This window comes from Tremella mesenterica (genome assembly GCF_000271645.1).
Source record: "Tremella mesenterica DSM 1558 unplaced genomic scaffold TREMEscaffold_3, whole genome shotgun sequence".
In the NCBI taxonomy this organism is placed as follows: Eukaryota; Fungi; Basidiomycota; class Tremellomycetes; order Tremellales; family Tremellaceae; genus Tremella; species Tremella mesenterica.
In genome coordinates this window covers 490,283-510,812 of record NW_006711227.1, presented here as the reverse complement: position 1 = coordinate 510,812, position 20,530 = coordinate 490,283, and the positions used below count along the sequence as shown (strand labels likewise).

Genomic DNA, 20,530 nt, shown 5'->3' with positions numbered 1-20,530 from the left:
TTACACCCCTCATTAGCAGCATGCAGCATACAGCACGCTTTTAGAAGAGTGTCAGTAGTCTCTTGAGAACCTCTATGCAGGGTAGAACAGGTCTAGCTGAGATAGTGAGACAGAAGAATGGATAAAATGCATAGTTATCAGGAATGAAGAGGGAAGGGGTAGTCCGGAAACTGAAAGTTCAGCCTGGGACTTCCCGGACACCGTACGGTGGCCCGATGGTTCTTCCGATTCTCGAATTTCAAATCGCCACAATCAAATTTGCGTTTTACCCCGCGGGCCTAAACTAGGTTGGGTCAGCAGATTCCCTTGCCGCCCTCCATCTACTTCTTCTTTCACCTCAAACAATACCAAGATGGAATAGACCAACCAATCAAGTGGCGACACAGCAAGAGATTATCGACAGGCAAAAGCGGGACCAGAGATTATCAAGAAGAAGCGAGACAAGAGATCATTGAGAGGAAGCGGGACAAATTGAGAGGACGCGGGACTAAGATTACTGAAGGGAAGCGGGACTAAGATTTTTGAGAGGAAGCGGGACATATCACTGAGAGGAAGCGGGACATATCACTGAGAGGAAGCGGAACTAAGATTTTTGAGAGGAAGCGGGACACATCATTGAGAGGAAGCGGGACATATCACTGAGAGGAAGCGGGACATATCACTCAGAGGAAGCGGGACTAAGATTTTCGAGAGGAAGCGGAACAACCGGTACGCACACTCGATGCTATCACCCTTCCACACATCATTCTTCACGTCTTCTGTTATTTCATGGGTTCATGGCTGACTTTCAGAGTACCTCACTGTGTCCCCTCTTGCCCTCTCCTGTCGGATTTTGAAAGAGTGACGCATTTATGAATCCTTGGTGCTCCTCTGGATACTAAGAAGACAAATCGAGAATGGGAAAAACACGGAGACACAGCAAGGGGAAGCAGAAGAAATTAGAACCATACCACAAACGACTTCAAAGAACCTTTGACGACAACCTTGACACATCCATTCCTGAACCCGACATTCCTTCTGAGCTCATTCATTTCTTCACACTCCCTGAACATGCACGATCCCAAAAAAACATTGACACTGTCCTTCAACGTCTAAACACTCTCAACCTTGGTCCACCTCGCCAGCTCACCCTATCCATACCTCAAGGCGTGATCAGTTCTATCAAAGCAAATGGACTTCCCTTCCATGTTCTTCGTATACCACACATGATTCCTCAGACCAACATAGACACCATCTTATCTTCCTTTCACACCTTTAACGACCTGAAACCCTTTAAACATGTTTCTCATTCACAAAAACGGGACGGAATTGAAGGGCTTCATCCTTTCCATTTAGGCATAGTGAGACGACAAGGTAATACCATTGGAGTTAGCAAGGACACCAGTCAAACAACAAGGAAGATGATCGACAAACCAACCAAAAAACAAGATGAAAGACGTCAAGCAGCACTTGACATTCTGCGTCTCCTCGAAAAGTTTGTCTGCACCCCTGTCAAACGGCAATATTCATATGTGGACAAAGAGACAGTCGATTATTCCTTCTTTCTAAATCATCAAGGACGTGATATGACCGCTGCTGAAGGAACAATTTATAGAGGAGAGGAGACAGAAAAAATTGGTTACAGTAAAAAGGGAAATGGGAGTGGAATGAGATTTGGTGGTATGGCAATGGCGGTGGCAATTGGGTATGGTGAGGCTCGTCTCCCTCACCTTGACCAGAATGATGTGGACTCTATTCCCACCTTCTTCACTCAACTATCCGGTGATCCAGGCTTCACTCGATTCCCTCAACTCCATGTTGATGCTTGTCTTGGTGTTGGTGATGTTCTCATAGCCCCCACCTCTAATCTCATTCATCACGCTGTTGGAGAAGGTCCTGCAAGGAAAGATAGAATAATTGCGATATTTTATACATGCCGTCATGTTGAGAGTCTGTTGGGGAAGCAGGAGGGTGGTAAGGTAGTTAGTGGACCATTGGAGGGTGTAGATTCAGATGATCTCATCATCTTTGACGAAGATGAGATTAGTGAGGAGACAGGCTACGAGGAAGTAATTGAATGATGCATTCTATTTGTAACCATAGGCAACCCACCTCACCTCTCCACATTGACAAGCAACCTCTGCAGCGGACATAGTGGGTCCTTGATATCATATGACTACACTTCCATCTGCTCAAAAACTCTTGTCAAATGAGCCTGTGTCAACGGTACCATTTGTTCGAAGAGGTTCCATACCTCATGTAATGTCCAACATGCCGCAGATGCACCTAGTGCCCAATGTGCATTCAAACAAATTTTCTCTTCCTCCTCTGAGATCCACCGCAGCATACCCTCTGTCACTGCTTTGTCTCGTATCTCCATGATCTCTCTGATGGTATCTAGCTGTATTCGCTGCAGACACTCTACTCCCCCAAACTTCTCTGGGCTTTTGAAGAAATCTTGTCTACGTCCACCAGATGGATTGGGTTTTGTGGGCTGTCGGCGAACCCGAAAGGAGTTATGGAAGGTGACATGCTGAGCCAATAAGCCTTGAACTAAGGGTGCAAAGAGCCACCAAAATAGAGAGCTTTGGCAATCTCAGCATATTACTGACAGTATAAAGACCACTTACCGATGAGCTGGATTCGTCCATACAAAACCCCTTTCAAGTCCCTCTTGTATTTTTTCAAGAATAAGGTCCACCACCTCCTTCCGCACATGGACCCATTGCCTTTCAATTGTGATGTTACGAAGGGACTTCAGACAGATATGAGGTGGGACATCATCGAGTTCAGGTGTGGAATATGTCTGACTGTATATTTCAGCACACTGTTACATGAGGTTGTTCATAACTCTCACCGTAGAAGAAACTGTGTTTCTGAAATCTGCCCCATCTCAGAGCCCCTATCACTTGCAACTTGTATAGGGTAGCCTATCTGTAAGCTTGCTGCTGAATACAGAACCTGTACGTACCCTTCTGTTCTAAAATCGTCTCCAGGAAAAGCCAGTGGACATTGGCAGCCAGACGATTACTTGGAAAGGCATGCAGTGCCAGGAGGAAACCGGAGTATACATCCCTGATCCCATATATTCCAAATCCCCACATTGCAAGCTTGTCATGGCCATCCATTGACCATTGCTCATTGGGGCCGGCACTGATGATTGGAAAGCGCCGAAGACGACGAGAGCCTCGTGACCTGTTTTGAAGACCTTGTGGATCAATCATCTGGAGCTGTCGGTATACTGCATTACTGCGGTGTGAGTAAAATCCTCTCGGTGATCAGGAGGTCATACCGAGTGACAACAAGTCCCTTTAAGCTGAGCGCATGAGTAACACCACGATATCCACGGGTTTTGTGTATGCCATCAAGGTTCCGAATCTCCACATTAAGTTGTTCGGGGGTCAAAGCCCCCTTTCGAGAACCTGGTATTTTCATGATACTACAAGTCTTGTAAAAAGCGGTCTTGGACCTGTAAGTTAGCAACTACAGCATACCTGCAGGAACGGTGACACACCCAAACAGCCAATCTGAGTTTTGTTGTACAAGTTGCCGGTTCACATCCTTCCACGACTTTGCTCCGCTTTGATAAGCACTGTAAATTGCTTGTTCCAGCTCTGGTGTTGGTGTAGCTGCATACATAAGCTGAGAATGGCTTTATGCAAACACCTACGTGGAATAACTGGTCTTGTTCTTGAGGTTGGCATATGAACGTTTGCACAAGAGCAAGAAAGGAAAGAATCAAGTTGAGATAGAAACGATGCAAATACGTGAGTGGTTCATTCATCTTCTACACAACTACGGGTCAAGCTGTATCAAATTCTACCGACTACTTACTTCAAGCTAGAAGGGCCAAAACTTTGTCATATCCAGACGTTTTGAAGCAAGATTAGGGATTGGGGGTGGAGAGGAGGGTATGAGATTGTACGCCTCTTGCACCTCGTCCTCACTAAGGACATCCGACCCTTTGTACGTTGCCACCCATCCTCTCTCCTTCATTTCATCCTTTCTCCAAAACGGAAGTTCAGTAGGATGGGGCTCCTCCTGTACCGGTACAATACTGGATGGTTTTGCACGCTCCATGTTGTCAAGCCCCAATGCAACACATACAGTGTTACACTTGTGTCGATGGACAAAACGATGTAGCTTGGGATATCCACAGTCACCAGGGCCGGAGTCTCTAGGAAGCCTATACATCAGCATGATGTCAACTCCTGAGGCAAACTTTCACCCACGTGTGAGTGAGCAAATCAAACAGAATGAAAGAACGTCGAGCAGTTGCGGGGACCTTTCCTACAGAAGTGAGGAAGCCTGAAGATGAGCGCCATCCTTGAACAGGGACTTACCTTGTATGTCTGCCGGAATTAGTGTCCTGTTACTGGTTTCAAACACCCAGTGAATCCACGCATCTAAATCTTCCAGGATGAGTTTGGTCAAGAGCTGGTAATCATCTGGTTTTGGAGCAACATAGTCAATGTTACTCCATTTTACAAAGCAGCTGTTCCATGTTTTGAGGGGATGTGCGCTAGCTGGCTGTTCGGTCAAGCATTGCTCCACAATCCATGAGCGAGGATGCTCTCGACCATCGGTAGGTGCTGCTTCTTGTATGACAAAAGCCTCAGTGACTTTGAAAGCTACTCAATGGGATCAACAGAAGTCAGCCCGGGGGAGATGATTCCACTCACAACTGTCACGTCTTTCACGACGTTCAGACTTCCATTGAACCTCTTGGTGGAAATCCTCTGCCCAGAGCTTAAGCTGAGTGGCTTTCTGCACCTCTTTGAAGTTTAGATGAAAGTGTTGTGCTTCACTGAGGATGACGGTGTGTTCATCTGGATCTGTGGCGAAGATCATTGAGTAATGCCGCTTGGCAACCCAGTGGTTTTTTCCTACGTGTAGCTGTTGCATAAGCTGGGCCTACAGGTGGTGACTTACATGGTAGATTAGCTTGAAGGCTCCGTGCTCTGACCACATTCGGTCCAACCGTCCAGTCTCCATCATCTCAGCCTGGATAGGATCCAGATCATCTGTGGTTGGATCTGCATAAATACGGTGGAAGTAGATGACTTCCTGTTCATCCCCTTCATTTGCTTCAAGGAGCTCTGACAAGTCAATATGAGATCAGTCACATAAAGCACTCACCATTCTCTATCAATGTCTGTTGGAGATCCTGCAAGGCTTGCAACGTTTCTTCGGCCATAAGGGGCTCTGAAGCCACTGGCTGATTGTCCTCCACACATGTCTTCTTTGAGACCGGCTCCTGATGGTCGTTGGAACTGTCTGAAAGTTCACGCTTCTGTTCAATGTCAGCATTAATGACAGGACTTGCTGAGAACTGACCAGAGTACTTTCACGTGGTGCTCGAACCTCAAAGTGAATGACAATGCGGCTTGATTTGGTGTCACGTTTACGTCCATACACAGCATGTGCGGAGAGGTATTCCTGACGGAAGAAGTGTGAAAGAGTTGTGTACTTCTTGAAATCATCCACGTTGACACGTTCATTCTCACCATGAGGAGTGTGGAGGTACTCAAAGCGATCAGAACTACTATATGAGCGTCATGATCATCAACCAACGGCTCACCTTTCAATGTCAAAATTGTAGACCTCCTGTCCTTGCCCGGCACCATTCCACGCCTCCACCACTTTGGTCCAAGCAGTCTCAAAGACATCCTTGAGTGCCGTGTGCCATTCAGCTCGAAAACTTGGAATCTCGTAAGGCCACTTGGCGGACTTCTTGTAGCTGTTTGCCTTTGACAATGCTACACGTCAACGGCAATTGAATGGATGAGTTCCACTCACCCGTCACAGAGACACTTGTGAGTACGATGGCACATACCCCAAGACCTTCTCTAGCCCCAGCAGCATTGTTGGCTTTTGTCACAGCCAAGGAGCGTACTGTGCTGGGGAAACTAGAGGCTGGAGTTGAGGCTGTCATAGAGGATGGAGTTGAGGAAGCAAAAGAGCGAGGAACAGACATCATGGTGCCCGGTGATGAGTTTGCTGCAACGTCAGCACATTGTACACACGCTCTAGCATCGCAGCAAACCTTTACAGTTGTTGCATATCCAGCCCTCACTCTCGTTGATACCTCTGGTCCCACATGAGGTGCAGGCAAAGACAGTTCCCTGAACCATCAGATGATGTCAATGCGCGGAGAGAACATACACTTGATAGTAACGAAGAAAAGAAACTGTCATCCACGGCTTTGATTCTGAGTACACAGAGCCCGCAGAGCTTCTCTGTGAGTTTGGGATAGGCTGTATTGCAGGTTGAGCAAAGCGGCATGATGGATGGATAGATGACTTAAGAGGGTGAGGGGGGTGAAAGGGTCGTAGAGTTTCAAGTTTTTAGTAGGTGGTTGTATGTGGTGTGGCATACATCTTGGAAAATGGAAAACGAATTTTGGAAAAGCCATTTTCCAAAAACGCCATTTTGAAGGACTAACGGGCCACCGTACACCGTACCCACCTCCACACGTCACCGGTCCGATCATCTTTTTCCCCCTTTTCCCTACTTAAGTTACTTGTTTTCACATCGTGTCTTCTCTTCTTCACTGTGATCACTTTGCAGTGACAACATGTCTCGTGCTCGTCGGTCAGCTGGGTCTGTTCGCGGGCCCTCTTCTGCTCTGACTTCCTTCCTCGCTGTAAGCTGCCTCGACTGATCCGATTTCAAGTGTCATGCTGATGTCAAAAGAATTTGGGTGTTGAGCCGTCTGCTCAACTTACAACCTGGGGCAATACTTCTGCTATCAACGCAACCGATCATGCTCCTGCTGATGGGCCGGAAATTATGGACGGGATTGACCCTGCTGGGTCCGTCACAGCCAGAAATGTTGTAGCAGGTCCCAGTCGGGTTGGCGAGGGCACACCTTCTGATCATGAGGATGTCAGTACGGACCACTTTCTCATTGTGACTTGCTCACAATCAGGAGGTTGCTCCACCAAGGAAACGTTTACGAGGAGCTTCAGTCGATTCTAATGATCTTGACGCCGATTTTGAGCCGAAGTCAGGCCCGGCAGCTGCCTCTTCGTCCAAGCCAGCCGTCGCTCCCACCGATCTGGCCAATATTGGCGAGTTCATGAATTGTGGAGAATGCGGAAAGAGGTTCACTGTTGTGCGTCGACTTGAGCATCGGCGGACGACTATCTCTTGCTAATTTGCAGACCGCCTACACCAAAGAACATCCAAATCAGCCTATGACTTGGCTTTGTGTTGACTGTTGCTACGCTGTAGGAGTAGATCCCTTCGCGAAGCCTAAGAAAGCTGCGGCGAGAAAGAAGGCAGGGGGAAAGGAAGATCGAGGAAAAGTTGTCCACTACGAGACAAGGAAAGGAGCAACGCCACTCGGTGACATCTGCATAGGGGTCAGTCAAACGAATCATGTGATGTCGTAGCTGATAATCAGATCATTGGTCGCTTCATCGAGGACGTTGAGCAGCTTGGCGACATTGGGAGTATCAACTTGGACAAAGTGTGCAGAATTATATCCAAGAGTCGCAGATTGTGAGTCACTCCACCATCGTCGACTCTGAGCACGCTGAATGTCAGAGCACCAGAGACTGCCGCGTTGTTCTATTCCGCCGACCGTCAAGAACTGTCCATGTATGATTGCACCAGTGAGTTCTCATTCTCACCACAGGATGTTTCATTGACCACAGACCTGGTGCAAGACTCATACATTTCCATGGCCAAATTATGCCCCAATATGGAATACCTGTATCTGAATCTATGTGGACAGCTCACTACGGACTCCCTCATTTCTTGGAGCAGAACCTTCAAGCGTCTAAGACGGATCGAACTCTTCGCCCCGTTTCTCGTGCGCAAAGAAGGCTGGCTACCTTTCATCAAATCTATGGGCAAGCGTCTTGAAGGATTCCTCATCACTCAATCTCCCCGAATCGACCTAGAAGTGGTGGAGAAGCTCGTTGCGTGTTGCCCCAACCTGACGGAGTTACGACTGTGCGAAATTGGTCAAATGAACTCGGACTTCCTACGACCTCTGGGAAAACTACGTCATCTGACACTTCTTGACCTCTCTGCGCCAGGTACGACTTTGTCAGATCAATCCGTCATCGAATTGCTGGAAGACATCGGCAATAATCTCCATACTCTCAACCTTTCAGACAACCCGGGGTTGACAAACGAGATTGTTCCTGCCATCGCCACGTGCTCAAACTTGCGCCGATTATACCTAAAGCATTTAGTGGAACTCACCGACGATGGCGTAGCCCAATTCTTCCGCACTTCTGTATCACCCGGGTTCGAGACTATCGATCTGGAGAAGGGTCACGAGCTTGGGGATGGTGCACTCAGGGCGTTGATCGCACATTCTGGACATTCGATTGAGCAGCTCAACCTTTTGGGTTGGCGAAAATGTCCCGCCGACGCCTTGGCCGAGCTTCGGTCATGTAAGCATCTGCGGGAGTTGAACTTGGGGTGGTGTAGGAATGTGACTGATTTCACGCTGAAGGATATTTTGGAAGGATGCAATGAAATTGAACAGATCCGAGTGTGGGGATGCAATCTCCTGTCGGATGCTGTACCGCGGAAGAAGGGGGTCAAGGTGAGAGATGTAGTTGACAGTGGTGAACGGGCTAATTTGGTTAAGGTCATCGGTATCGAAACGCACGCCATATAGGTTGCTTCCGTTGATCTCCTTGAATAAGGAATGTTCAATATTATCATGTTCCATTTCGTTCGCACATGAACCAGGTTGCAGACCTGGTTAACGGCAATATCAGTATCTCGGCGGGATCGCAGGATGGCGGGGCAAAGAGTCGATAGAGCGACTTGCCTTATATTGGACTTTCAACCTGGATGATTGAACAGGTAGATCAGTATGTGAGGGGGCAGGGAAGAAATAAAAACAAAGTGTATTGCATGCAAAGGCCGAATCTCGCAGACTCCCCAAAGGTTTACTGACCCACCGCCTCACTACTACAGATCAATGAAGTCGACCTCAAGTCTTCATCGCCCACCAGTAGCCCCACTCTGACAGAATGGCCTTTGCGGCATCAGGGCCAGCTTCACCTTTTGACCTGCCCGCCAGTTCTTCCGCCACCTGCGTCAACAACTTATCGAACTCGTCATCGTCTATCACCCGAGCTTCCATTAGAATGAGTCGTGTGGCCCGCATATAACCCAAAGTGTGATCGGCTTCATTCGACGTTCCTGCTGATCAGTCCGAGACTGCATTGCGGCTCACTCATGAGATTTGTATACGACTCACCCAACGAGGGATCATTCACACACGGCGCTCGATAATGTTGGTAGTAATCGATATACTCTTCTCCAAATCCCACTTCTGTGAGGAAATTGTTCACCCGGTCGAATGTATCCATACTGCTATCAGTTTCAGTGAAAGAGAACGAGACTCACTTGACCCCGCGATAAGCAAGCGCGGAAGATAACAGGGAGTAATACTGTCTGTCAATCCATCAAAACCCGAGAGATGTGGGACAAACCCTTGCTACGCCAGGGGCTAAATCCAGTGCGTCGTACTCCTCCCATGCGCTCAGTAGATGAAGTCGAGGCTCGTGAATGAGCAAGAGGCCCGATGGACGTAACAGACGGAACGCTTCGAGGAGTAAAGCTTTGTAATCTGGAACCTAGGCTGATCAGTTCGTGGTTACGTCCAGCCAAACGGATGGAAACTCACTGCATGCAACATTTGTCGGATATGTATGATGTTGAATGAACCGTCAGGAAGGACTTTGATACCGGTAGGGACTTCCATGAACATGTATTGCCAATTTGAGAGATGATGACTTTATGTGAGTGCCTACTAAGAGATCACACACTTACTCGTGCGAGGCCGGCACGAGGTCTGCTGTCAGCTCGATCACAGCGCCATCACTCACCTATACCGACGCAGTCCGTCTGTGGATATCTCTCGGCCATTTCGTGAAGCCTGCATGATGAGATTGCATACACGATTTCGGAAGCTCACCAGATACCCTGAAGTCAGTAAAGACACCAGTAAAAAGGCTTGAAACTCACGCTACCACACCCGATGTCCAGTATTCGACAGGTCGTTCCGGCCATCAAGATGGTCTCAGAGACGGGACCTCGAAAAAGGCCAGGGAGACTCTCTGATAGCTGGCGTGAGATGGTGTTCTGCCATGCTATAACCTACCAAGAAATGTTGCTGATCTTGCCGCTGGACATGACTACATGATCTCTCCAGGACGCTCGACTTACCTGTGTCTCCGCATCGTCCGCGGGCATGCGATAAGCCCAGGATGTGTTGTTACTGGCCATCAGACTGGCAGACGTATGAAGACTTACTCACTATACGCGATCTCCCTGCAGAAAATAGATGCTGGGCTCCGCTTCGACGACTCCATAGCGTAAAGAAACCGAGTCAAAGTTATCTTGATCCTCAGAATCACTATTGGGACGACTGCCATTCGAGGGCGATGGAGAAGCCGGACGTGATGGCATTGTGACGAAGAGGAGACGATGAGTGTCGTAAATGAGAGAAGGGTAAAGAGGTTGAAAGTGAAGGCTGAACGGGATACTTAGGCCTCTCAATGCTGACATTTAGCGACAGTCGCGAGCCAGAGGTTGGGTAATCCCCACACTCACAATCACATCAAAACTGAACCAAGGCCGAAATGTATGAGAGATGGGCCGACTTGTTGATGACAACGTGTGGGTGAAGCAAGTTTGCATAGGTAACTTGAACGATTGCGACGAGAAGAGAGATGGTAGTGATGCGCCCTGTGATGGTGTGAGCCTGTGACTGCGGACCGAGTAAGTAGTGGTAGTCGTCGTCGTAGTAGTAGTGATGGTTCTCGCTAGTTTGTGACTCCGTCGGCGTCGTTCAGTCCCTGTCCTCCGAGACGGACCATGTGTGACTTGTGCTCACCCTCGGCCCCCGCCGTCAGCATCATCATCATCGTCGTCGTCGTCGTCGTTGTCATCAGCTGAGAGGTCACGTGCGGCATTCCACACCGAGTGTTTGATCGACGGCCGACGGTCGAATGCGAGTGAGTGATGAGTCATTGGTACTTGGTAGGGGTGCGGTCATGCGGTTTCGGCTGTTGTGAATGCTGACAAGTAGTCAAGGGTCCCGCATATACATACCTTAGACCCACATATGATGACAGTCACATAATCTGTTCTCCATATATACACCTGCCCACGCCATCCACCTGAACGGTAACGGGATCAAATCTGACTCACACATGACCACCGCTAGCTATAGCTTATACGTACTGCCCTCTTCGCATCCACATATATACATATTCACCTCTCTGTCACCAATCTAGGTACTCACTCTTCTTCTGCACTTGTACCTACTCGCTCACTCACATACAGTACACTCTGTCGCCCCTCCTTTAACCCTGAAGCCTCAGGACGCAAAGCGCCGAGAACTTTGCCCTCCTCGAAACTCTTTCACTGGGCACGGAAGCATGACCCCTTTGCTCTTGCTCCTCCGTCCGGCTGTCCCCTGTCAAGATTTGTAACATCAAAACCTAAAGACCCTGTGCTATCTGCTCTGCTCTACTTACCTACTATCCTACGGCATCTCCATCCTAGATCGTCAACGGCTCGACGGGCCGACGGAATGTATCTAACCCCTTCTCGCCGATCTGCCGCATTCCTCGGCCTACTCTTGCTTGCCGGGTCGACCTTTTTCTTGTACAACATTGAAGGAGCCCGTCTATCTCTCTTATACCCATGGAGTCCTTACCAAAAAACCGTTTTAAGCGATTACGAGAAGCAGCATCCGGATGTACGACAGCGGGTGGAAAGATTGAGACGAACGTGCTCGCAACCGGACCCGTTTGAGAAAGAATATGGTCGGGCAAATCTGAGGCTGAGTCGGGCCTACGAGGGTATGTAGCATATAGCCGAGGATAGTGGCGCTCACATGCTAACATGAAAGGTTCACTTCATCGCTTACGACAATTACTACACAAATTACTACGGGGGGAGACCATCACTATCACGGCCATAGGCGGTAGCAGTGAGTGACTTTCAAGACGATCGTACCGCTTATACCTACTGAACAGTGCAGTCACCGCCGGTCATCATGTCGACGATGACGAGGTGTGGTTTGAGCGGTTTGCTGAGTGGCTGCGCGATTTTGTGGGAAGCAAGTCTCAGGTTATCGCTGTGAACGGGGCAGCACCGGGTATGTCCTTGTTTGGAGTGTCCTCGGGGCTCAGCTGATACCCCAAGCTACCGGGTCCGACTACTTCTCCTTCTGCTTCCCCCTTCACATACCAGAAGAAGCCGACTTGGTGATCGTTGAGCTCGCTGTCAATGACGAGGCCATATTGGAGCATGTTGAGAACATGGAGAATCTTCTTCGAGGCTTGGTCGAATTGCCACATAGACCGGCAATCGTCCTCGCAGAGGCCATGGCATTCAGCAATGGTGGCATGGGAGGTGGGGGCGGGCGAATGCACCTGTCAGTTCTTCTGGATCTCGCTAGAACTATGCTGACTTTTAAGACCTGTAGCACAATACTATGGTGAGTTCGAGACAAGGTGATAGTTTCCAACCATGCTAACTACCTCCAGATGTACCTGTGGTCAAGTAAGTAGTCTCGCTCCAGTCATCGCCACTCATCACTCACGCAACAGTCAACGTCACCCCCTGGCCTCACATTTTGCACGGTATCCACAACTGATTCGACCATACTTTACACAGGAGTGAGTCTTCTTCGGCATACGTCCACTGTCTCCATACTGATCCTTCTAGCTACTGGGGTAATCCAGATACGCGTCACTTCAACGCTCGGGGACACCGTGATTTGGGAATGCTGCTGGCCAGCCTACTGCGTGATGCCGCATGCGACATGTTGTCAGACGATACATTCACCGTACCACCTTCGCTTCCTCCGTCGATCTATCCACCTCCGTCCTTCTCGGAAGAACTCAGTCTAACTGGACTGGGAGACCTGGAGGCTCAATCAGACGTGGCAGCGTGGCAAGACTCGATTGTCGAAGACTCTCAAAAGTCATGGCCAGAACAAAGTAGATTTTGGAGGCTCGATCCTGTCGATGACCAAGAGGTCGGGGCACTCATGCCTGGAATGTGGACGATGCCTTATGAGTATGGACAATTGCCGCGCATGCGGGTACAAGATGGATGGAACCCCAACCTCGATCATTTCGTACCACCCTTCAAGCCGATCTGTCTGTCAACGCGATCAAGCGACCCCCGATTCAACCTCACTCCCACCTATACCGATGGTTGGGAGCACTGGGTTCACCCTGATTATCGGGACAAGCCATACATCATGGCCACAGAGCCAGGCTCGCGAGTGTCATTCGAGCTCGAGACCAATGTAGGGGTGATCAAGATGTATTCCCTCCGTAGCCGGACGTTCGGTTTAGGTACGATTGTTTGTTGGGTGGATGATGACGTGGACAAGGGGGTCACCGTGACAGGATGGTGGGATAATGACATGTAAGAGTCGCAGATTTGTCCTTGCTCAAGCCTGGAGCTGATACGTGTAGGAACATTGGCCGATTTGCCACCATACGAAATGATCTAATCGCAGGACGACATACTCTGACATGCGAGGTATCACAGGAGACGAGTGATCCCGGAGGCGGTCATGAGTTCCGAATCATCTCGGTGATGAGGTGTGTGAAACCCTTTCTAGAAGACGCCCGACCCTATGCTGACTCGCATAGCGTCTGAGAGGTGCAGCCTGTAGCCCGTCGTCCGTAATGGTAAGGATGTCTTGCCTCCAGTATCTGTATAATCATCCACGGACGATGCATTGTCATGATAGAGCTTGTAGCTGCCTGGCCGGTGGATATCTGGCCGGTTTTGCCGGAGACCGCGCGTCGGATCGATCAGTACGAGTACTCACTGTACAGTTGGTCATACTGTATGTACTTAATACAACTTCTTACTACTTCTCTTCTCGTCACTCACATGTGCACATGTGTGCATGTTGCTCCTCTCACACTCTCTCAGTACATACCGTCATCTACAAAAAGCACTTGACCCCTTGTACCATTCACCATAGCGCATCTCTATCACCGTTCAGCCAGCATGACTTTCATCGCCGCCCTCTGGCAGTACATCCGTTTTTACTTGGATACCATCATACATTCCGGTGCACCCGCCCTCTTTTTCATCCGACCTCGATGGACCGATGCCCAGATACCGGATATGTACGGCAAGGTATGTACCAAATCAGACTTCCCCCTATCTTGCAGCACAAGCTCATCTCATCAGGTCGTCATTGTCACCGGAGGGAACAGTGGTACCGGTTATGCCACCTGCAAAGCACTCTATGAACATGGCGCTACGATCTATATGGCGTCGAGGAGTGAGAAACGAGCGGAAGAGGCTATCGCTGCCATCCGAGCCGGAGCCAAGACAGGTATGACAGGCTTTGTCTATCCTCAGCCTCCAGCTCCCAACGACAACATGGCTGTCGAGGTATCCGAAAGCGTACCGAAGAGGAACCAGGGTCAACTGATATACCTCAACCTGGACTTATCCGATTTGGACAGTGTGGAACGCTTTTGCTCCGAGTTTGTGGCCAGGGAGACAAAGCTTGACCTTCTGTTCGCCAATGCTGGCGTCATGGCAAGGTGAGAATTTTTTCGTCGAGGAGTAGAACGGACGACTGATCTCAGTCCCGCAGGGTTATACACAAAGCAAGGATATACTTTGCAATTCGGTACCAATGTAAACCCCTTTTGGATTTCTTGACAGTTTCTGAACTGATCAATCTAGTGTCTCGGTCACCACAGACTAATCGCTCTTCTTCTTCCTCTCTTACTTGAGACTTCACGTGCCAACCCCTCCCAGCCTCCCCGCGTAATCGTATCCTCCTCAGTGGGACATATAGGCGCTCCTCCCGGCGGTGTCAAATACGAAAGCGTTGTCAGAGATCATTCCGGAGTTGACCAGACCGACGCTGGAGAACAGGTCAAGAACCCTGTACCAGGTAAAAACGAGCTGCCGATCTGGGTAGAGTATGGACAGAGTAAATGGGGTTCTATTGCATTGGCAAAATGGCTGCATTGGCATCATGGTCCTGGCAGTCGCCACATCAACACTCAAACAGGCGCCCTTGGTCGAGACACTACGATTGGTGCTCAAGATGTTGATGTTAGTGTCAAGCAACCGGAGATCCTGAGTGTTGCTGTGCATCCAGGTAAGTATTTGCGGGACTGCCTGCGTTACCCGCTTTTGAGAGATGTTGATTTTCGCAGGCTCAGTAGCTACCAATTTGGCTCAGCATCTTTCTCTCACACCGGTGATCCTTCGTCGCGCACCATGGGCAGTCGTGAGTGTGTCTCAGAATCCTACGTGCTTGTCGCTCATAACTCAGCCACTGTTGACGTGGACAGCTGTCGATGGTGCGTCCAATCAGCTTTGGGTGGCAACGTGCAATACGGAAAGAGCTCGTAAATTGAGCGGGGCATATGTCGTACCTTTCCAACATGTTGGCCGAGCCCGTCCAGATCTTGATGATCGTCTAAAACTGGAACAGTTGTGGGATTGGTGCGATGCTCAGGCGAAGCGACACGTGTAGCACATGTCGATGAACCTTTTTACATGACATTTCTTATGCATTACAATCAACAACAAGATATTAGACCTCCACCTCGCTGCGTCTCCTTTCTTCAAGCCATCTATCTAGCTCAGCGTCGATGGCGGCCGTTCTTCTTTCTGCTGAAGGATGAGTGGCCCAAGACCACAATTTGAACACGCGTCCGGTCCAGGAATCGCTCGTGTCTCCGTCCATTGGTCTTATCTCGTGTAAATCGGCCAGAGATGTCGCAAATTTCGCTTTGGCTGCCATAGGATCAAAACCTGAGAGTGCGAGTATCCTGACTGTCAGCCTCAGCCACCTGGGAGGTATGATACGCACCGAAGTGCAGCTCGGTCTGCTTCCAATTCATGGGCAAACTGGAATCCAACCTGTCCGTAACGATCAATCATCTCATTGGCACTGGTCTTGCCCACATTAGCTAATGCATCGTTGATAGTCGGACCGAGCATGAGTCTAGACTTAGCAATGAATGACCACTGGCTCAAAGACTCACGTGAGAGGCCAGATGAAAGCTCGAACGAGGTCTAGAGTCAGATTGGTGATGCTTGGCCAAAGGACTTGCTGCTGGGAGAGGGTTTCGAGCTGATGGCTGAGCAATAGGTGTCCCATTTCGTGGGCGAGTACCCAGGAGAGATGCAGTGTCTCATCTTCGGTAGGTGTGACGTGAGGGGGTCGAGTTGAGAAAATAGATGAGAATCGTGTAGACGGAGGCGCTCTCGCGGGTCCAAGGATTTGGTCAATCAAGCCGGAAAATACGACAATTCCACTGGCGCCGTTTCCCCCAAAACCGTACGAAAAGGCGTTGGGCTCGTCCTTTCGAAGAAGCATGAGGCTGAAAGGCGGCCCTACTCCGAGGTGCTCTTGACCCGAAGGATGTTCTGAACCTGGAAGAGCCGAGTGAAGCATGGCTGAAACCCTAGGTCGAGGTTTGATTGGATACTTCGCCGGCGGAGGGCTGAATACCGGATGGATTTCTCCTCGCACTCCCGACTCGAGTCTGCGCAATGTCGCTTCAACCCAACCCCATCGCCAGTCTGTTTGCGGAAGAAGGGGCGGGGCGGGAGCGTTTTCGGTCGTGAGGAGATTGATGACGCTCCGGTACCAATTGGGACCAGCCAAGCTCTTGGAAATGCTATCTTCTTCCTCTGGTGACAGAAGGATCAGACGCCACCGTCCCGTGAGCGGCACCCGCTCCAAGGCAGCGATGTATACCGCCGTGAAGAGGAGTATCGGCAAGCCGATGGCGAGGGCGACTATCCAGCGGGACAACGCCAGTCGATCTTTCGACATCCGTAAGGAAATCCAGTGGCGTCGGAGCGCTTCGACTTGCTGTTGCTCCATGGGAGATAGGTGACTAAAGGATGTCATGGAGGCCGACGGAAGTGGAGGTAGGAAGAAGGCTATTCTCTGTATCCAACGCATGGCTTGCTGCCGTTGATCTTTTGACAATTGCTTCAAGTCCCCAGGTACTAGAGGACTATGAATGGTACCAGGTGGGATGGGAATCAGATAGGCGACACGGCCGTCAGGTCCTTGAACAGCTCCGTCCGTCGACATCTCCCCCTCTAAAAGCGCAATGGCCTCCTCACGACGGATCCGTTTCCCTCTCTCCCCTTCGCACCACATTTTCCAAAACTCCTCAGCCTCTGGAGTGGCCTCTGGTCTCTTGTACGAAGACTCCAACCATCTGACTCCTCTGACCATGCGCAGAGCTGCGATGGTGCCTAGCGGAAAGAAAGAGATAAGAATGCGGGATATTGCAGTGATGGCCGTGAGAACGGAGGTGGACTATGGAGCAATCAGCCAGTGAAATACTGAGTCAGATGAGACCTACTTTGAGGATTGCGGCAGTGGCCGCAGGGATGAGAGGTAGAGCATTCCGACGGCTCGAGCTATGAAAGGGACGGAAGGCGGCCAAGCGAACGGCCTGCTTGAGCAGCTGTCGCCGTACTTTCCGAGATGTCAGAATGCTTGAAGGGAGAGAGACATATAGGTCTACGTCGGATATGAATACGCTCGAAATGTCTCTGTGTTTTCCCTTGGCGATAGAGGATGGTGTCGCTAGGGATGATGCGTAGGGGAGGGGTCGGGGGGAGGTAGAAGGACTGGCAGCGGTCCAAAGATGAATTGAAGATCTGTGAGAGTCGAGGTTCCAACGACGGAATGATGGAAGACGTGGACGCAACAGCCGAACAGCAGCCATGACGAGTAACTCTTGAAGGGTTCAAAGATCCCAAGGAGATGCAAAGATGGACCAAATATAGATAGGAGAATGAGTAGTAGAGTAGTAGTATGTATTGTTATACGCTGGCTCTACTGTCAAGCCGAGTTGTCCGGGAAGGCCACGTGATCGCTACTCTGCTCGTAGTCATCTGCCACATCGGAGATTACCGGAATTACAACAGCCCCGGCCTTGTAGAGTAATTTTGCCACTCGGTTGTAGAAACCACCAGAGAATTTCATTTCTCAAAAGATCGACTTTCTGTCACTCGCACCTGGCCTTTACGCCTCTCTCTATCATTATCAACATCACTATCTCTACAACTACCATTCTCATTCTCATTCCCATTCCTCATCTCCGTCTCGTACCATCAACCCTCCATCTTAATCTACTTCCGTCATGTATGGTTTGACCCGAGCGTTTAGGCTCAACAGAAATTCTTCTCATCTTCGCAATCTTCAGGTCAGTGCTTTCCCGGGTTTTGCTTCGTTGTGGTACTAATCATCGCAGCGATCTTCTCCTCTTCTTACCTCCAAGCGTTTCAACAGTGGAAAAGTATCTGGACCAGTCATCGGGTAAGATCACTTCAGCTTAGAGTACGATCAGTCAGCTCAGATCACAGTATCGATCTCGGAACGACCAACTCTTGCGTTTCGTAAGTCCTACACGTATTGTGCAATCAGCTTTCTTCTAATGTCACAGTATATATGAAGCAGGAGCCCCTAAAGTGTTAGAAAACGCCGAAGGTGCTAGGACCACACCTTCCGTAGTCGCCTTCACCAAAGACGGTGAACGATTAGTAGGACAGCCCGCTCGAAGACAGGCGGTCGTGAACGGAGAGAACACTATCTTTGCGTCTAAAAGGTACGTCATTCCGCTCGGTAATGAACAAGGAGTGCTGACTTCAGACTGATCGGGCGAAAATTCACAGATTCCGAGGTGCAGAAGGACATCGGTCATGTTCCCTATAAGATTGTCGCTCACACCAATGGCGATGCCTGGGTGGAAGCTCGTGGTCAGAAGTACTCCCCCTCACAGATCGGCGCCTTCGTTGTGGGTAAGATGAAGGACACCGCATCGTCCTACCTTGGTAAACCCGTCAAACATGCGGTCATCACTGTTCCAGCATACTTCAATGACTCGCAACGTCAAGCGACCAAGGACGCCGGTTCCATTGCCGGCCTTGATGTTTTGCGAGTCATAAACGAACCCACCGCCGCCGCACTCGCCTATGGGCTGGAGAAGGAAAATTCAGCTATCATTGCCGTTTACGATTTGGGTGGTGGTACATTCGATGTCTCGATTTTGGAAATGCAGAAAGGAGTCTTTGAAGTCAAGTCCACCAACGGCGACACTCATCTTGGTGGCGAGGACTTCGACATTGCACTTGTGAATCATATACTGTCCGAGTTCAAAAAGGAAACAGGCGTGGATGTATCCAAGGATCGAATGGCCATCCAACGTATTCGTGAAGCCGCCGAGAAGGCCAAGATCGAGCTTTCTAGCGCCGGCGCCACCGATATATCCCTCCCGTATATCACTGCCACTGCCGACGGTCCTCAGCATATCAATTTGAAGCTCACTCGTGCCAATTTCGAGTCTTTGGTGAAACCGTTGGTTGACCGTACTATTGAACCCTGTCGAAAGGCGCTTACCGATGCGGGTGTCAAAGCATCCGATATCAACGAGGTCCTTCTTGTAGGCGGTATGACTCGGATGCCACGTGTTGTGGAGACGGTGAAAAGTGTCTTCGGCAAAGAACCTAGCAAGGGAGTCAATCCTGACGAAGCCGTTGCCATCGGCGCCTCGATCCAAGCCGGTGTCCTAGCCGGTAACGTTACCGATATCCTACTGCTCGACGTCACACCCCTGTCTCTCGGAATCGAAACTCTCGGCGGTGTGTTCACTCGTCTTATCAACCGGAACACTACCATTCCCACGAAGAAGTCTCAAACTTTCTCTACAGCAGCAGATGGTCAAACGGCTATAGAGGTGAAGGTGTACCAGGGGGAGCGCGAGCTCGTCCGGGATAACAAACTACTGGGGAACTTCCAACTCACTGGGTTACCTCCTGCCCCCAAAGGCGTACCTCAGATAAAGATCACCTTCGATATCGACGCGGACGGAATAGTCAACGTCAGCGCGAATGACACAGCCACCAACAAAGAACAGTCGGTTACCATCGCTTCCTCTAGTGGGCTTTCCGACAAGGAGATCGAGGCTATGGTGGCGAACGCAGAAAAATTCGCTGAATCCGACAAAATCCGTCGGCATGTCATTGAGGAAGCGAATCGGGGAGAAAACTTTTGCACGGATACGGAGAAGTCGATGGTTGAGTTTGAATCTCAGCTTGACAACGAAGAAAGGGAGAAGGTCAAGACATTGCTGGCTGCTTTGCGGGATGTGTGCACCAAGGGTGCTGCTGGGGACGCGAGTGTGAAACCTGAGGACATCAAATCGGCGCTGGACGCCGCGCAACAAGCTTCTCTGGGTCTCTTCCAGAAGGTGAGTGCGAACTCATAGATCATAGACCCGTCGCTGACTAACAGGTGTACGAGAAGCGGGCCGCGGACAGCCGAACAGCTGAGACCTCTTCAGCCGGTCCGGCCGAACCAGAATCATCGAACTCAACCGACGACAAAAAGCAGGCCTAGACGCACATGGCGCCATTTTCATCTCTCCTTGCATAGTTTCACATCACGTACAGTGTTCTAGGATGCACAAACCACTCCAAATCACCACAGGTACCGCACTACTGATCATACACTAATATACCCACAAACACC

The 20,530-nt window shown here is 49.9% G+C and overlaps 8 protein-coding genes across 8 annotated transcripts; 5 read left to right on the top strand and 3 right to left on the bottom strand.

The window, feature by feature from the left end:
* Positions 1–896: 896 nt before the first annotated feature.
* TREMEDRAFT_60965 (uncharacterized protein) lies at positions 897–2,060 on the top strand (the record flags this gene model as incomplete). Its single annotated transcript, XM_007003388.1, has 1 exon — positions 897–2,060. The coding sequence occupies one exon, from the start codon at positions 897–899 to the stop codon at positions 2,058–2,060; it is 1,164 nt and encodes a 387-aa protein (XP_007003450.1).
* Positions 2,061–2,155: 95 nt separating this feature from the next.
* TREMEDRAFT_29091 (uncharacterized protein) lies at positions 2,156–3,203 on the bottom strand (the record flags this gene model as incomplete). The annotated part of the gene is made up of 4 exons (XM_007003200.1): positions 2,156–2,564; positions 2,610–2,789; positions 2,837–2,909; positions 2,951–3,203. 4 exons carry the CDS (start codon positions 3,201–3,203, stop codon positions 2,156–2,158), a joined length of 915 nt encoding a protein of 304 aa, XP_007003262.1.
* A 3,353-nt stretch (positions 3,204–6,556) lies between these two features.
* Positions 6,557–8,620, top strand: TREMEDRAFT_68071 (uncharacterized protein; the record flags this gene model as incomplete). The annotated part of the gene is made up of 8 exons (XM_007003618.1): positions 6,557–6,625; positions 6,676–6,867; positions 6,911–7,096; positions 7,146–7,346; positions 7,388–7,485; positions 7,531–7,598; positions 7,641–8,545; positions 8,591–8,620. The coding sequence occupies 8 exons, from the start codon at positions 6,557–6,559 to the stop codon at positions 8,618–8,620; spliced, it is 1,749 nt and encodes a 582-aa protein (XP_007003680.1).
* Positions 8,621–8,941: 321 nt separating this feature from the next.
* TREMEDRAFT_60962 (uncharacterized protein) lies at positions 8,942–10,425 on the bottom strand (the record flags this gene model as incomplete). The annotated part of the gene is made up of 11 exons (XM_007003387.1): positions 8,942–9,153; positions 9,212–9,324; positions 9,361–9,404; positions 9,447–9,590; positions 9,641–9,749; positions 9,787–9,808; positions 9,843–9,892; positions 9,932–9,939; positions 9,982–10,113; positions 10,183–10,234; positions 10,274–10,425. 11 exons carry the CDS (start codon positions 10,423–10,425, stop codon positions 8,942–8,944), a joined length of 1,038 nt encoding a protein of 345 aa, XP_007003449.1.
* An 815-nt stretch (positions 10,426–11,240) lies between these two features.
* On the top strand, positions 11,241–13,744 carry TREMEDRAFT_73476 (uncharacterized protein). The gene is made up of 10 exons (XM_007003677.1): positions 11,241–11,825; positions 11,876–11,956; positions 12,008–12,124; positions 12,172–12,403; positions 12,447–12,466; positions 12,516–12,531; positions 12,579–12,647; positions 12,697–13,407; positions 13,458–13,586; positions 13,638–13,744. Exons 1-10 carry the CDS (start codon positions 11,555–11,557, stop codon positions 13,642–13,644), a joined length of 1,653 nt encoding a protein of 550 aa, XP_007003739.1. The 5' UTR covers positions 11,241–11,554; the 3' UTR covers positions 13,645–13,744.
* Positions 13,745–14,004: 260 nt separating this feature from the next.
* TREMEDRAFT_38204 (uncharacterized protein) lies at positions 14,005–15,493 on the top strand (the record flags this gene model as incomplete). Its single annotated transcript, XM_007003241.1, has 6 exons — positions 14,005–14,136; positions 14,191–14,552; positions 14,598–14,649; positions 14,698–15,007; positions 15,162–15,253; positions 15,299–15,493. Coding segments are annotated over 6 exons (1,143 nt in total), but the record flags the coding sequence as incomplete, so codon positions are not given.
* Positions 15,494–15,523: 30 nt separating this feature from the next.
* On the bottom strand, positions 15,524–17,794 carry TREMEDRAFT_43180 (uncharacterized protein). Its single transcript, XM_007003282.1, has 4 exons — positions 17,358–17,794; positions 16,017–17,311; positions 15,842–15,976; positions 15,524–15,800 (listed from the first exon to the last, which is right to left on the bottom strand). The coding sequence occupies exons 1-4, from the start codon at positions 17,724–17,726 to the stop codon at positions 15,563–15,565; spliced, it is 2,037 nt and encodes a 678-aa protein (XP_007003344.1). The 5' UTR covers positions 17,727–17,794; the 3' UTR covers positions 15,524–15,562.
* A 189-nt stretch (positions 17,795–17,983) lies between these two features.
* TREMEDRAFT_71306 (uncharacterized protein) lies at positions 17,984–20,484 on the top strand. Its single transcript, XM_007003676.1, has 6 exons — positions 17,984–18,206; positions 18,255–18,319; positions 18,367–18,399; positions 18,447–18,608; positions 18,653–20,249; positions 20,294–20,484. Exons 1-6 carry the CDS (start codon positions 18,144–18,146, stop codon positions 20,396–20,398), a joined length of 2,025 nt encoding a protein of 674 aa, XP_007003738.1. The 5' UTR covers positions 17,984–18,143; the 3' UTR covers positions 20,399–20,484.
* Positions 20,485–20,530: the final 46 nt, after the last annotated feature.

Coding starts and splice junctions, on each gene's coding strand:
- TREMEDRAFT_73476 (XM_007003677.1), top strand. CDS start 11,555: ATGTATCTAACCCCTTCTCGCCGATCTGCCGCATTCCTCGGCCTACTC. Junction 11,826..11,875: donor GCTGAGTCGGGCCTACGAGG/GTATGTAGCATA, acceptor CTAACATGAAAG/GTTCACTTCATCGCTTACGA. Junction 11,957..12,007: donor CACGGCCATAGGCGGTAGCA/GTGAGTGACTTT, acceptor TGAACAGTGCAG/TCACCGCCGGTCATCATGTC.
- TREMEDRAFT_43180 (XM_007003282.1), bottom strand. CDS start 17,726: ATGGCTGCTGTTCGGCTGTTGCGTCCACGTCTTCCATCATTCCGTCGT. Junction 15,977..16,016: donor GCTTTCATCTGGCCTCTCAC/GTGAGTCTTTGA, acceptor TGCTAAGTCTAG/ACTCATGCTCGGTCCGACTA. Junction 15,801..15,841: donor GCAGACCGAGCTGCACTTCG/GTGCGTATCATA, acceptor GCTGACAGTCAG/GATACTCGCACTCTCAGGTT.
- TREMEDRAFT_71306 (XM_007003676.1), top strand. CDS start 18,144: ATGTATGGTTTGACCCGAGCGTTTAGGCTCAACAGAAATTCTTCTCAT. Junction 18,207..18,254: donor CTCATCTTCGCAATCTTCAG/GTCAGTGCTTTC, acceptor TAATCATCGCAG/CGATCTTCTCCTCTTCTTAC. Junction 18,320..18,366: donor GTATCTGGACCAGTCATCGG/GTAAGATCACTT, acceptor CTCAGATCACAG/TATCGATCTCGGAACGACCA.